Here is a 14,035-nt window from a genome sequence, read left to right as displayed (position 1 = left end):
CTCTGAGGGTGGCTTGGCTGTATAGGCTCCTGTGTTTAGAACGCGCTTCCTGAACAGAGATCCCGTTTAATGTGGCGAATTTTAGGATGGCTTTGAGCTCAAGGAATTCGGGACAGTCTGCACTGTCGGACTCATGGGAAGGACTACTGCAATTGACGCATTTGGTGGTACAGAGAAAATCTGGTGCATGATGGGACCCACATTTTTTGCATTTATCAAGACTCGAGCTGCATCTAGAGGAGGAGTGGCCGAGACGCCAGCATTTGTTACAACGGAATGGGTTAGGGATGGACAGGCGGACCTTGTACATGAGTGCGGCCATGTTGACTCTATCTGGGAGGGTGGACGAGAAAGAGAGGAGAACAGTAGTGGAGGGGATTTCAGGGTGGCCTTTCATGGGTAGCCTTTTAACAGCGATGACATTTTGGTTGGAGAGCGCAGCGAGGATGTCTTCTTCCTTGTCATCAACAGGGACATCAAAAATGACACCCTTACTCTTGGAGGCGGAAGAAGAAGGGAGGGAGCAAGTAAAGTTTCTGTCTGTCAGCTGGTAGGTGGAGAGGAGGGTTTTTTGTTGATCAATTGAGTTTGGGAAGACGCAAAGGTCGCCTCCAAACATAACATAAGAATGGGCTACTTCGCCAACGAGTTCTTTGAGGGCGAGATGGAAAGCGTCACGCTCCGCGGTTTTCATATTTTTGAAATTGGGGGAGTTACCGGAGATCGAAATAATGACTGGGGGGATAGGCGGAGTACTGGGAGGGGGCGAGCGGGAACCTAGAACTGGGAAATCAGATGCGGGCTTTACAAAAGGTCTTTTGTTTGGCGGGCTGGACCCGAAGGAGAAAACTTGATTCATTTCTGGGGGAGTGAGCTGGGGGGAAAGGGTTACGATGGACTTAGCTTTTGAGATAATAGAGGAGCGGAGATGAATTTGCGCGCCGGACTGCTGGAGATAGCACAACGGAGTGAGAATAAGGCACGTCTAGCTTCCACCGTGGTCGCGACAGGACTCTATTGTAGTACGGTGCAATGAACTGCCAGACTCCACTAGCCGCTAGTCAACAATAAACTGTACAAAACGAGAGAAAGGGTTATGAAATTAGGGGGTGAGGACAACAAAAGCAAAACAAAACAACAAAGGGGTGGTTAGACCTTGACGAATAACAACATGTCCAAAAAGGTTGTCTATCCTCCTTCCTAAAACAAACTCAAAATTTAATCAAAAGAAACGAATAAGTAAAATTAAAAGGGATTCAAAATTACAAAATATGCGAATATTTGACATGAACTTCTGTATTTAAACGACAACAACAAATGTTGCATAATATTTTGTTTTAAAGAATTACGGCAACTCATCCGGTGGTTCTAGCTGAATAAGACAGTCGCTCAGTTCTTCAACATCTGGTACGCGATTGATTAGTTGACACACATTTTTCAATGTCTCCACTTGGTACATTGCGGCCAATTTACTAAGCTGATGGCCGCCGTCAGTCGTTTTTAAAGATCCGGTGTAAAGATAATTTAGAAAATTCTTGATAATCTCGACATCAAATTCAGCCCCAAATGTGACGATAGATTTCGTTGCGTTGCTGTTGTTATTTAAAGATGCATTCAGGACTGGACTCCGGGCGCATAAAATAATCCGGTGGGCTTCCATCAGCTTAACAGTTCCGACAAAGATTTCGACATCCGTCAACTTCCGGTTGGTTGCTGCCAGCCAAAAATCTGTCGGCCATTTGTCGTCCATCATCTCGTAGTTATAGTTGCCAATCATGCTGGTGGTTTTGATGTCAAAGTAGACTCGGAATTGGAGATTTGCTTTACTAAGATCCAAAAAAGCTTGTTCGGTGAAGTGTAGTAGTTCGGCGTTTTCCTGGTGATATTTCGGATCCATTTTTAACCATAGCATGTATCCCCGCGTACCCAATCCCTGCATGCCACAGTAAACATCCTCAACTTTCAAACCGAATCTTCGATGCTTTGCGCATGTTAAATGCATCACAGGTGTGCTACGATCGTCTTGTTTAGATTGCGATTCACTTTCTTTTACTTCAGTGAAGTAAGCGATAAAAATGTTCTCATTTAGATATTGCATCACACTTTTGGATTGTCCGTTTTCAGATTTTTTCAACAGCCAAGGGCATCGGAAGGTAGGCGTCGTTCGATCAAAGAATATTTCTGTTTCTTCCTCCGGCCTGTGTAAAAAGGGAGAAATTTAACAGACAAAAATTAGTGAAACCAAGTTTTAGCATGTTGGAATATATGACAAGAATAATATTACATAATTTTTGAAGAAGAAAGTTCTCCAGTATTGCTATTTAAACGTTTCCTGAGGACCGCCATTTGCATGGCATCTATTTTCTCCAGAGCGAGTTTGCACAAATTAGCCAGAGTTGAAAGTTGATAGTGTTCAGCTAATTTAAGCAATTCTTCATCTGCAAATGTTCCAATCGGCTCTCCCGTGTAAACGAAGTGAAGAAAATTCAACACAGTTGAAGGTTGCACTCCGGTTTCGATTCGGATCTGTTGAATACCATCTTTTCCCAGTTGTTTCTTCTCGAATTCGTCTGCAAACACTTGACTTCGGGCAGCAAGGATTGATTTGTGTGCAGAAAATGTTTTGTCCTTCACGACAAATTCAACGTCCGCTAGATGTTTTTGAATCATTAGAGCAGCCCACAATTGATCCTTGGCCAGACGATCGGACAGTTGATAGGAATAGCCGGGATCAGCCCCTACGATGCAAATTCGAAAAATAAATTTGCGAGTATTAACGATCTTTTTAAGAAATGTCGTGGTGAATAACTGTAGATTTCCTTCATCTCCGAGATCCTGTTTTGTCATTTTCGTGATCGTATCTACATTTTTATAGCCGTATTTTACGTCTTCCACTTTCATCCCGATTTTTCTGAGATTGATTGCCATGAAAAACAAAATGGGCGATTGGACGTGATTCTTCAATCCCACACGGAATATTTTTTGCCCACGAAACAGAATCATTTTTGATGCAATTGTTGCTGCCGGTTCTTCTTCTACACATTCAAAGTTCCACTCGTACGGCACAATCATCTTCGGGGTACCAAACAAATCGGATGTCATGATGACGTGTTCTACAAAACTGGTGATAACGTGGAAAACAATGTTAATTCTAACTTAAATTTATTGACAAATCAAATATATAGTCGACTTACCAAAAATTAAGAGTTGAATTTTTTAATATCTCAGAAACAGAATTAAGTAACTACGAACTCCAGTCTACCAACCGAAGGTCAACAACACTGAAAATAAACTAACGAAATTTTTCATGTAGATTTTGGATACGACAGGATGGGAAAACTCAACGTTGCCAGACCGTGTCTCTTTTTTTCCCCTGGTAATTAATTATCATGGAAATTAATATTTATTAATGACAATTTGGTTTCTAATTTATTTTGAGTGGACCCTTGAGAATCATTTTGATGGATAAAGCCATATAATTTCTGGAGAATGGAAGATGTGGTAAATGGATGGTAACAATTCGACACAAACCCACAGGGAGGGGACAAAAATGATGACATGTCCAGACAGATTACCTAACTTAAATATTACCCCCTCCCCTCGCCTAAAAAAACTTAAATTTTGAACAAAATAGAAGAATGGAAAGGCAAAATTTTAAGATCCTTGGCAAGACGAGCGCACAATCGATAATAAATAGTATTCGGAAGTTCCTAGATGACAATTCGAAACGAAAACGTCCAGTTTCTAACAATATTCTGGTCAATAAGCATTTTGAATAAGTGTAGATTTTCACAGCCGCCGATATTCTCCTTTTTCATTTGCTCCATCGTTACTGGCCCTGTTGTGCCACCACCTTGAATTTGGTACGTTACGTCTTCCACTTCCATTCCGATTATGTTGAGATTAATTTCGACGAAAAACAAAATGAAATATTCGTCGTAATTCTTCAACCCTACACGGAAAACTTTTTCGCCTCCAAACGATATCATTTTCGATGTAATTGTCATCGGTTCTTCTCCGACATTCTATAGGATCCACTCGTATGGCACAATCATCTTCGGGAGAGTCTTCTGGGTTCCAAAACATCTTGGATTTAAAGATGACGTAATTCACAAAACTGGTGACAATAACGAAAACCACATTGTTAATTTTAATTCAACATAATCTCACGAATAGAAAATAATTGAATCGACTCACCAAAAATTAAGTGTTGAATCAACACAACAACCAAAAATCTCAAATCCAGAATTGTAAATAGTACGGTGCAATGAACTGCCAGACTCGAACAGTCGCTGGTCAACAATAAATTGAATAAAACGAGGGAAAGGGTCAAGAAAATAGGGAGGGGTTGGTGATGACGAAGGCGAAACGAAACAATAATGGGGTGGTGAGACCTTTACGAATAGCGACATGTCCATTAAGGTTGTCTACCCTCCTTCCTAAATACAAAATTAAAATTTTAAAACTAAAGAAAGGAAAGCATTAAAATGTAAAGGAATGCAAAATTGCAAATTATACAAATATTTTACATGAAATTCTGTATTTAAATGACTTAAATAATGAAATACACAACACATGTTGTAGAATAACCAATTAGGGCAACTCATTCGGTGATTCTACCTGTATGAGAGAGTCGCTCAGTTCTTCAATATCTGGTACACGATTGATTAGTTGACAAACATTTTTCAAAGTCTCCACTTGGCAAATTTTGGCCAATTTACTAAGTTGTTGGCCGCCGCCAGTCGTTTTTAAAGATCCGGTGTAAAGGAAATTCAGGAAATTCTTTACAACTTCGACATCGAATTCCTCCTTGAATATGACAATAGACTTTTCTGTGTTGCTGTTCTTTTTCAACACGATATTCAGGACAGGACTCCGAGCGGATAGAATAACTCGATGGGCTTCCATGACTTTAACAGTACCGACAATAATTTCGACATCCGTCAACTTCTGATTTGTTGCTGCCAGCCATAAATCTGTCGTCCATTTGTCGTCCATCATCTCGTAGTTATAGTTGCCAATCGTACAAATTGTTTTGGTGTGGAAGTAGACTCGGAATTGAAGATTTTCTTTGCTGAAACCCGAAAGAGCTTGTGTTGCGAAGTGTAGTACTTCGGCGTTTTTCTGATGATGTCTCGGTTCCATTTTCAACCATCGATTGTATCCCCTCGAGCCCGATTCTTTCATGCCGCAGTAAATATCTTCAACTTGCAGACCGAAGGTGCGATGCTTGACACATGTAAAATGAATCACAGGTTTACTAATGTCGTCGTTCAGTTGTGAAGCGATTTCTTTTTCTTCAGTGTAGTAAGCACTAAAAATATTCTCATTTTGATATTGCATCACACATTTGGATTGTCCGTTTTCATATTTTTTCAATAGCCAAGGGCAACGAAATGTAGGCGTCGTTCGATCAAAAAATACTTCCGTTTCTTCCTCCGGCCTGTGTAAAAAGGGAACAAATAAAAATAAGCGTAACCAAATTCAAGCATGCTGGGATATTAATAAAAGAAAACAAAATATTACGTGATTTTGGAAGAAAGATTTTCGGCGTTGCTGTTCAAATGTTGGCTAACTTTAGCCATTTGCATGGCATCTGTTGTCTTCAGAGCATGTTGACATAAACTAGACAGAATTTTAAGTTGATAGATATCAGCTAATTTAAGCAATTCTTCATTTGCAAATGTTCCAATCGGCTCTCCCGTGTAGACAAAGTGAAGAAAATTCAACACGGTTGAAGGTTCCGCTCCGGTTTCGATTCGGATCTGTTGAGGAACGTCTAGTTTTTTCTTCTCGAATTCGTCTGCAAACACGGGACTACGAGCAGCAAGAATGGCTTTGTGTGCAGGAAATGTTTTATCTTTCACGATTAATTCAACGTCTGCCAGATGCTGTTGATTTTGTAAAGTGGCCCATAATTGATCCTTGGCCAGACGATCAGACAGTTGATAGGAATAGCTGGGATCAGTACCTTCGATGGAAATTCGAAACACAAAAGAGGTTTTTCCAACTAACTTCTTAGGAAAATTTTTGGTGAATAGCTGTTGACTTCCTTCATCGCCGATATCCTGGTTTTTCATTGTCGTCATCCTTGCTGGGCCATTACCTTGAAATCCGTACATTATGCTTTCCACTTTCATCCCCATTTTTCTGAGATCAGTTGCCATGAAAAACAAGACGGGTTTCAGTGTGTGATTCTTCAAACCCACACGGAATACTTTTTCGCCTCGAAACAAAATCATTTTCGACGCAATGGTCATCGGTTCTTCTTCACACTCAAAGTTCCACACGTACGGCACAATCATCTTCGGAGTACCAGACAAATTGGATGTCATCATGTTACATGTGTCACAAAACTGGCGATAACGTAAAAAACCATGTTAATTCTAATTGAAATATAATGAAAAACCAAATTCAGTCGACTCACCAAAAATTAAAGCGTTGAATTTTTTTAAAAATATTTCAGAAACAGAATTCAGCAACTACGAGCATGCTACGAGCTAAGACTCTACCATCCGAAGGTCAACCACACACTGAAAATAAAAACCGAAGAAATGTTGTGGCGCAGTTTTCGTTTTACGGGATGGGAAAACTCGACGTTGCCAGAACTTTTTTTTCCTTGTCTCTGTAATGGCAATTTGTTGCTTTTTAGCTAACTTTATCCCTGAGGTATATTTATATACGAAGGTCCTTAACAATATAGGGTGTGGGGTATAGGGGGTAGGGTAGTAGTAGCTAGTAGTGAAATTCAGAGGGTTTAATGTCCATTTAGTGTTCCTTTATACGTTTCTTCCCTGAATGACCAATCGTCACCAAATTTTGTACATAATTCTGTCAAAATTTGATACATTGCGTAACGGGGTTTTCATTTGTTTGTATTACTGTTTTAGAAATTTAATATGCGTATTTGTTACCTAGCTGGTTGCCGAATCCTAGTTAGTGAATTCGCTTTTTTTGCGTAACCTTCCAACTGTCAGTGCATGCTCAGCAGTGTAAACAAAAAGAAAAAAAAAGTTTGGATCTTTTCTAGCAAGAAAAGTTTTCTGCTATGGGAGTGGAGAGTATTAATTATTTGATTTGGTTTTTATGTTCCATTTCGATTTGTCTTTATTCTTCTTTTTACTTTGTATTTTCCCACTTTTATTTTTTTAACCCTTTTTGTTTTATTATTACCTCTTTTTGTTTACTATTTTTTATCTTGATTTTAATAAATTTGGCTGTCAGTAAAATTTCTATGCCTCCTTTTTTAACAGTTAGTCATCAACCAAGAAGTTGAGAAACATTTTGAAAATGTTAGATTATATTCATTTTGAAGCTCTGGGTCATCTCTCCAATCTTCCTCTGTCCTCTCCTCGGTCATCAAGATCTTCTTGCGGTCGTGAAGAGTTACCACCGATCTTCCACTTCCATTTACCTCGGAAAGCTTATTAAGAGGAATTTTCAAAAATTTTAAACTTAGTTTTTTTTTCAGACTTGATGGAGATTCGAACCCCTAGCCATGCGAATGGCAGCCTGGGTTGATGACCATTATACCATCATTGTTATATTATTAGAAGAATAAAAATGGGTATGATGGTAGCTCGCTATCTATTAGCCAAGACTCATGTAATGCAACATGTGACCGCATGGTATAATTGTATTGTTACTATGGTAATAAGTGTTACTTTAACTTAATCTGAACATGAAGTGCGACGTGGGGTGGCGGGGCGAAGCCTCCGCCACTTTTGTTTAACCTCGATTTTTTGTCTCTTTAACGTTTAAAAACATTCCCGAAGGACATTACCGAAGGAATCTTGTTTTAATTGGATCCTCGAGGATTACTAAAAATGGATGAAGCCATAATTTTTGGAGAAGGGGTGATAAATGAATGTTGAAAAAGGCGACACAAAGCTACAGGGAGGGGACCATATCAATTCCAGACAGATTACCTAATAACCCCCCCCCCCCCACCACCTCCGCCTAGAACAAACTTAAAGTTGAAATAAAAGAAAAAAGGGGAAGGCAAATGATTAAATATGCAAATATTTTGTTTTCATTTCCGTATTCAACATTACACTGCAACAGACATTTACAATATCCAATAAAAGAAGTATGGCAACTCAACCGGCGATCAGTTCTTCAACATCCGGAGAATTGGCATTAATTAGTAGAGAAGACACATATCGTCATATTTTTTAAAAAAGTTTCCACTTCGTAAACTTTGGCTAATTTAAGAAGCTGCTTACTTTTAGCAATCGTCTTTAAAGATCTGGTGTAAAGGAAATTAATTGATATTAATAAATATTTGGTCGACTCTCGACTCACCGAAATAAAATTAGAGTTGAATAACATCAATTTAAAAAACAGAGTTGAAAATAACAGTGACCAGTGTAGTAAGCAATGAAAAAATACTCATTTAAAAATTCCATTACACATTTGGTTTGGCCTTTTTCAGATTTTTTCAAAAGCCATGGGCTTCGAAAAGTAACCGTCGTTCGATCAAATAATACTTCCGTTTCTCCCTCCGGCCTGTGTAAGAAGGGCAAAAGTTAACAAAACAAATTCTAACACGTTATACATACATTATATATACAAACATTACATGAATTTAGAAGAAGAAACTTCTTCGGGATTGCTTTTCAATTGATTGCTGACTTTCACCATTTGCATGGTATTGGTTTTCTTCAGAGCATGTTGACATAGTCCAGAGAGAGTTGTAAGTTTATAGCGTTTGGCTAATTTGAGCAATTCTTCATCTGCCAACGCTCCAATTGGCTCTCCCGTATAGACAAAATGAAGAAAATTTATAAAAGTTGATGTTTCGGCTCCGGTTTCGATTCGGATCTGATGAGGAACGTCTAGTTGAATTTTTTCGAATTCGTCTGCAAACACGGGACTTCGGGCAGCAAGAATGGCTTTGTGTGCAGGGAATGTCTTGTCTTTCACGATAAAAACAACGTCGAGCAGATCCTGTTGATTTTTGAGAGCAGCCCATAATTGATCCTTGGCCAGACGATCGCACAGTTGATAGGAAAAGCAGGAATCAGTTCCTTCAATGCCAATCCGAAACACAAAAGTGCGTTTTCCAACTAACTTCTTAGGAAATAACACAGTGAATAGCTGCAGATTTCCTTCATCGCCGAGATCATGTCTTGTCATTTTCGTCATCCCTGGACCAATCCCACTAATACCATGAAATTCGTACATTACGTCTTTCACTTTCATCCCGATTTTGCCGATATCAATTGCCATGAAAAACAAGATGGGCAATTTGGTGTGATTTTTCAAACCCACACGGAATACTTTTTCACCTCGAAACAAAATCATTTTCGATGAAATTGTCATCGGTTCTTCTTCCCCGACATTCTCCAGGATCCACTCGTACGGCACAATCATCGTCGCGGTACCAAACATTTTGGATGGCATGTTGGCGTGTTTCACAAAACTGGTGATAACGTGGAAAACAATGTTAATTCTAACTTGAATTTATTATTATATCAAATATTTAGTCGACTCACCAAAAATAAGAGTTGAATTTTTATAAATATCAGAAACAGAATTCAGCTACTACGATCTCCAGTCTACCAAGTACCAACCCAAGGTCAACCACACACTGAAATAAAAACTGAATAAATTTTTCATTCAGTTTTCGACAGGATGGGAAAACTCAACGTTGCCAGATCTTGTCTTCTTTTTTTACCCTGGGAATTAATGGCAATTTGAATTTAGGACTGTGGCCCGGAGCTTATTGGGCGGGTTTTTTTTTAATGGGTTGCCTAGATGGGTTTTTCTTCAAACACGGGTTGGAGCGGGTTGGGCCAACAGAGTAAATGGGTTCGGCCCGGGCCAACCCATGGGTCAAAAAATATTAACAGGATGGGTCACGGCCCGGGTTTTTAACGGTTCAATCATACTTTTTCATCATCTTTTCAGTCTGTTTATCAATAAATGGCAAAATTTCCTAACGTATAAAAATTGAATTTTTATTCTGTTTTAAATGAACTAAAAAAAATTTAATACATGAGAACTGATGTAAACAAACATACATCAATGAAACGAAAAGAAACTTGGAAGTAATTGTTGGAAGTAAAAATCCGAATTAACTGTAGTTATCGAACAAATACAAAAAATTGTTTTTAAAAATCTTCTTCTTCTTCGTTTTCCAAAAGTTGAAAAGTAAGGTATCAAAGTTTTCTTCCAAGAAATCGTAGACTTCTTTTACCCCCACTAATCCTGCTTTGTACCATGAACGTAGACAGATTAGGGCTTCAAGCTCATTCTCGAAATGCCAAAAATATCCTTGCCAACAGTAAAGGCCCTCTCGCTAGCTGCGCTTGTCGCTGGAATGCTGAGGAGATCTCTAGCAGTAGCCATTAAACAGCAAATTAAAAGATAGACTAATTGATACCTTTCAATGGAGCTGAACTTGACTGATTGATTATTTCTGTGCTTGTTGCAGGAAGTGCATCTGCATCATCCATCTCATTCTCATCATCACTTTCAATGCTAATGTTAATTGGTAAACTTCTCTTTTTCCCAGCAGAATTGCTCGATTTAGACAAACTTTGAGGTTTACGCGATAACTGCTCGCCATTATTAGAAGTAGATTTACGTTTAATCATACTGCCTTCACCACTTCATGTGTTCTGCCTTTTGAAGCTCTAGCGCGTGTCAGCGTCTACTTAAAACGTGATGACTGAACATCGAATGTCTGCAACTCTGCATCTGCAATGCATGGATTTAAGCTATCCTATCCCTCCAGATCTTTCTGGCACTTTCTAGCTGTGAGATTCTTTATTTGACCAATAGATGGCGCCACATCTCGGGTTGACCCGCGGACCCGGCGGTTCGACCCATCACCCGCCCCGTTAAAAAAATGCCTCGATGGGTTGAGTCGGGTTGGGTTTTTTTTTCCTTTAGCCCGAACTTTGGCCCGGGCTTTCATGGCCCGGGCCACAGCCCTATTTGAATTTGGTTTCTAATTTATTTTGAGTGGACCCTTGAGAATCACTATGAATGGATAAATCCATAATTTCTGGGAAGGGGTGATGTGGTAACAATTCGACACAAACCCATAGGGGACCAAACATTTCCAAACAGATTACCTAACCCTTTCGTATAAAACATCTTAAATTTGAAACAAAATGGAAAAAAATGCAAATATTTTCACGAATTTCTGTATTAAAACGACATAGAAAACACGCAACAAATGTGGAATATTCAATAAGAGAATAGGGCAAATGAACTATGAACCGCACATTACAGCTCTAGAAGAAGCTTTCTGAAAGGACTAAGGAGGTGTGTGTTATAAGAGGTGGCTGGTTTCCCTAGCTAGATACGTTAAATACGTTAAATATGATTAGGCCTACATATTTAACTGAAACATTTTTGGGTTTATAAATATAAAAGTCTGCTGTACAACTATACTGCGTGAACGGTGAACCCTGCGTGAAGCCACCCCATCTGGAAAAATATCCGATAGCAAATAGTCTATTGGTCACCGACGTCATGATGACGTAATTCAGAAGACTGCCGATAATATGAAAAACATTTAGAATTATGATTTTTTAAAAATTATGATTTAAAAGAAAATTGTTCAATCAACTAACCAAAAAGAGTCCGCTGGACAACAATAAACTGAACAAAACGTTAAGTTAAGAAATTAGGAAGGTGGGTGACCTTGAAATATGAAGAGGTGGTCCCCCCACCCATACACGCACCTAATAAAACAAACTTTAAAGTTGTTAAAGAAACGAAAGTAATAAAATGAAAAGGAATGCAACTTTACAAAATATGAAAATACTTAAAACGAAATTCTGTATTTTAACGACATAAATACCCAAAACATGTTGTGTAATAACAAAAAAACGAATTACGGGAACTCATCCGGTGGTTCTAGCTGTAAGAGAGAGTTGCTCAGTTCTTCAACATCTGGCACACGATTGATTAGTTGACAAACATTTTTCAAAGTCTCCACTTGGTAAATTGTGGCCAATTTACTAAGTTGATGGACGCCGTCAGTCGACTTCAAAGATCCGGTGTAAAGGAAATTCAAGAAATGTTGCACAACCGCGACACCAAATTCCTCCCGAAAGTAAACGATAAATTTCCCTGCGGTGTTGCAGATCATGCTCAAATCCTCATTCAGGACAGGACTCCGGGCGCATAGAATAATCCGGTGAACTTCCATCACTTTAACAGTTCCGACAAAGATTTCAACATCCGTCAACTTCCGGTTGGTTGCGGCAATCCAAAAATCAGTCGGCCATTTGTCGTCCATCATCTCGTAGTAATAGTTGCCAATCGTGCTGATCGTTTTAATTTCAAAGTACACCCGGAATTGAAGTGTTTCTTCGCTGAAACCCAAAAGAGCTTGTATGGTGAAGTGTAGTAGTTCGGCATTTTTCTGAAAATGTTTCGGTCCCATTTTTAACCATCGATTGTATCCCCGCGTGCCCGATTCCTGCAATCCGCAATAAACATCCTCAATTTGCAGCCCGAATCTGCGAAACTTGCCACATGTAAAATGAATCACAGGTTTACTATTATCGCCTTGACTCATTTGCGAATCAATTTCCTTTTCTTCAGTGAAGTAAGCAATACAAATATTCTCATTAAGATACTTCATTACACTTTCGGATTGTCCGTTTTCAGATTTTTTCAAAAGCCAAGTGCATTGAAAGGTAGGCGTCGTTCGATCAAACATTATTTCCCTTTCTCCCTCCGGCCTGCGAAGAAGGGCAAAATTTAACAAACAAAGATTAGCGAAATTAAGTTGCATGTTAGAATGTACAAAAGAAAATAAATATTACATAATTTTGAAGGAAGAAAGTTCTTCGTGATTGTTGTTTAAACGTTTCCTGAGGGTGGCCATTTGCATAACATCTATTTTCTTCAGAGCGAGTTTGCACAAATTAGCCAGAGTTGTAAGTTGATAGTGATCAGCTAATTTAAGCAAAACTTCATCTGCCAAAGTTCCTATCGGTTCTCCTGTGTAGATGAAGTGAAGGAAATTCAACACAGTTGAAGGTTCTGCTCCGGTTTCGATTCGGACCTGATGAGGACCGTCTTTTACCGGCCGTACTCTCTCGAATTCGTCTGCAAACACGGGACTGCGGGCAGCAAGAATGGCTTTGTGAGCAGGAAATGTTTTATCTTTCACGACAAATTCAACGTCCGCCAGATTTTGTTGATTCGTTACAGTAGCCCATAATTGATCCTTGGCAAGACGATCGCTCAGTTGATAGGAATAGCCGGGATCAGTTCCTTCGATGCAAATTCGAAACACAAACGTGCAGTCTCCATCGACCTTTTTAATAAACGTCGTGGTGAATAACTGTAGATTTCCTTCATCTCCAAGATCTTGTTTTGTCATTTTCCTCATCGTTGGTAGGTCGTTTCTACAATTTCGAATTCCGTATTTTACGCCTTCCACTTTCATCCCGATTTTTCCGAGATCAATTGCCATGAGAAACAAAACGGGCAATTTGGCGTGATTCTTCAACCCCACACGGAATACTTTTTCTCCACGAAACAAAATCATATTCGACGCAATTGTCATCGGTTCTTCTTTCTCGAAACTCTCAAAGTTCCACTCGTACGGCACAATCATCTTCGGGGTGAAATTGGAAGTCATGATGGCATGTTTCCCAAAACTGCTAGTGAAAGGTGGAAAACAATGTTAATTATTTTATTATATTGACAAAATAATCGGTCGACTCACCAAAAATTAAGAGTTGAATTTAAAAAAATATCAGAAACAGAATTCACTTACTAGAAACTAGAGTCTACCATCCGAAGGTCAACCACACAATGAAAATGAAATCCGAAGAAATGTTTCGGCGGAGTTTTTGGATTACGGGATGGGAAAACTCGACGTTGCCAGAACTTTTTTTTCCTTGTCTTTGTAATGGCAATTTGTAGCCTTTTAGCTAATTTATTTTTATTGGATACTCGAGGATTACTAAAAATGGATGAAGCCATAATTTTTGGAGAAGGGGTGATAAATGGATGGTGAAAAAGGCGACACAAAGCTACAGGGAGGGGACCATATCAG

The 14,035-nt window shown here is 39.1% G+C and overlaps 2 protein-coding genes across 3 annotated transcripts; both read right to left on the bottom strand.

Annotated features, from left to right (window-relative positions):
• Positions 1-1,294: 1,294 nt before the first annotated feature.
• On the bottom strand, positions 1,295-3,102 carry LOC124316739. Its single transcript, XM_046782686.1, has 2 exons — positions 2,285-3,102; positions 1,295-2,198 (listed from the first exon to the last, which is right to left on the bottom strand). The coding sequence occupies exons 1-2, from the start codon at positions 3,100-3,102 to the stop codon at positions 1,346-1,348; spliced, it is 1,671 nt and encodes a 556-aa protein (XP_046638642.1). The 3' UTR covers positions 1,295-1,345.
• Positions 3,103-4,547: 1,445 nt separating this feature from the next.
• Positions 4,548-13,736, bottom strand: LOC124316232. 2 transcript variants are annotated; one of them, XM_046782047.1, is made up of 3 exons: positions 13,703-13,736; positions 5,527-6,356; positions 4,548-5,443 (listed from the first exon to the last, which is right to left on the bottom strand). In XM_046782047.1, the coding sequence occupies exons 2-3, from the start codon at positions 6,336-6,338 to the stop codon at positions 4,594-4,596; spliced, it is 1,662 nt and encodes a 553-aa protein (XP_046638003.1). In that variant the 5' UTR covers positions 6,339-6,356; positions 13,703-13,736; the 3' UTR covers positions 4,548-4,593. The 2 variants fall into 2 exon arrangements, with proteins under 2 accessions (XP_046638003.1, XP_046638004.1); XM_046782048.1 differs by lacking the exon at positions 13,703-13,736 and adding an exon at positions 6,428-6,521.
• Positions 13,737-14,035: the final 299 nt, after the last annotated feature.

The sequence above is a fragment of the Daphnia pulicaria genome, chromosome 12 (assembly GCF_021234035.1).
Source record: "Daphnia pulicaria isolate SC F1-1A chromosome 12, SC_F0-13Bv2, whole genome shotgun sequence".
In the NCBI taxonomy this organism is placed as follows: Eukaryota; Metazoa; Arthropoda; class Branchiopoda; order Diplostraca; family Daphniidae; genus Daphnia; species Daphnia pulicaria.
This window is presented reverse-complemented; position numbering and strand designations above follow the sequence as displayed.

Bases quoted from the DNA above. Each gene is read 5' to 3' on its own strand.
- LOC124316232 (XM_046782047.1), bottom strand. From the start codon at position 6,338: ATGATGACATCCAATTTGTCTGGTACTCCGAAGATGATTGTGCCGTAC. The intron at 5,444-5,526 runs GTAATATTTTGT...CTTTTTACACAG, and splicing joins AATCTTTCTTCCAAAATCAC to GCCGGAGGAAGAAACGGAAG.
- LOC124316739 (XM_046782686.1), bottom strand. From the start codon at position 3,102: ATGACATCCGATTTGTTTGGTACCCCGAAGATGATTGTGCCGTACGAG. The intron at 2,199-2,284 runs GTAATATTATTC...CTTTTTACACAG, and splicing joins CTTTCTTCTTCAAAAATTAT to GCCGGAGGAAGAAACAGAAA.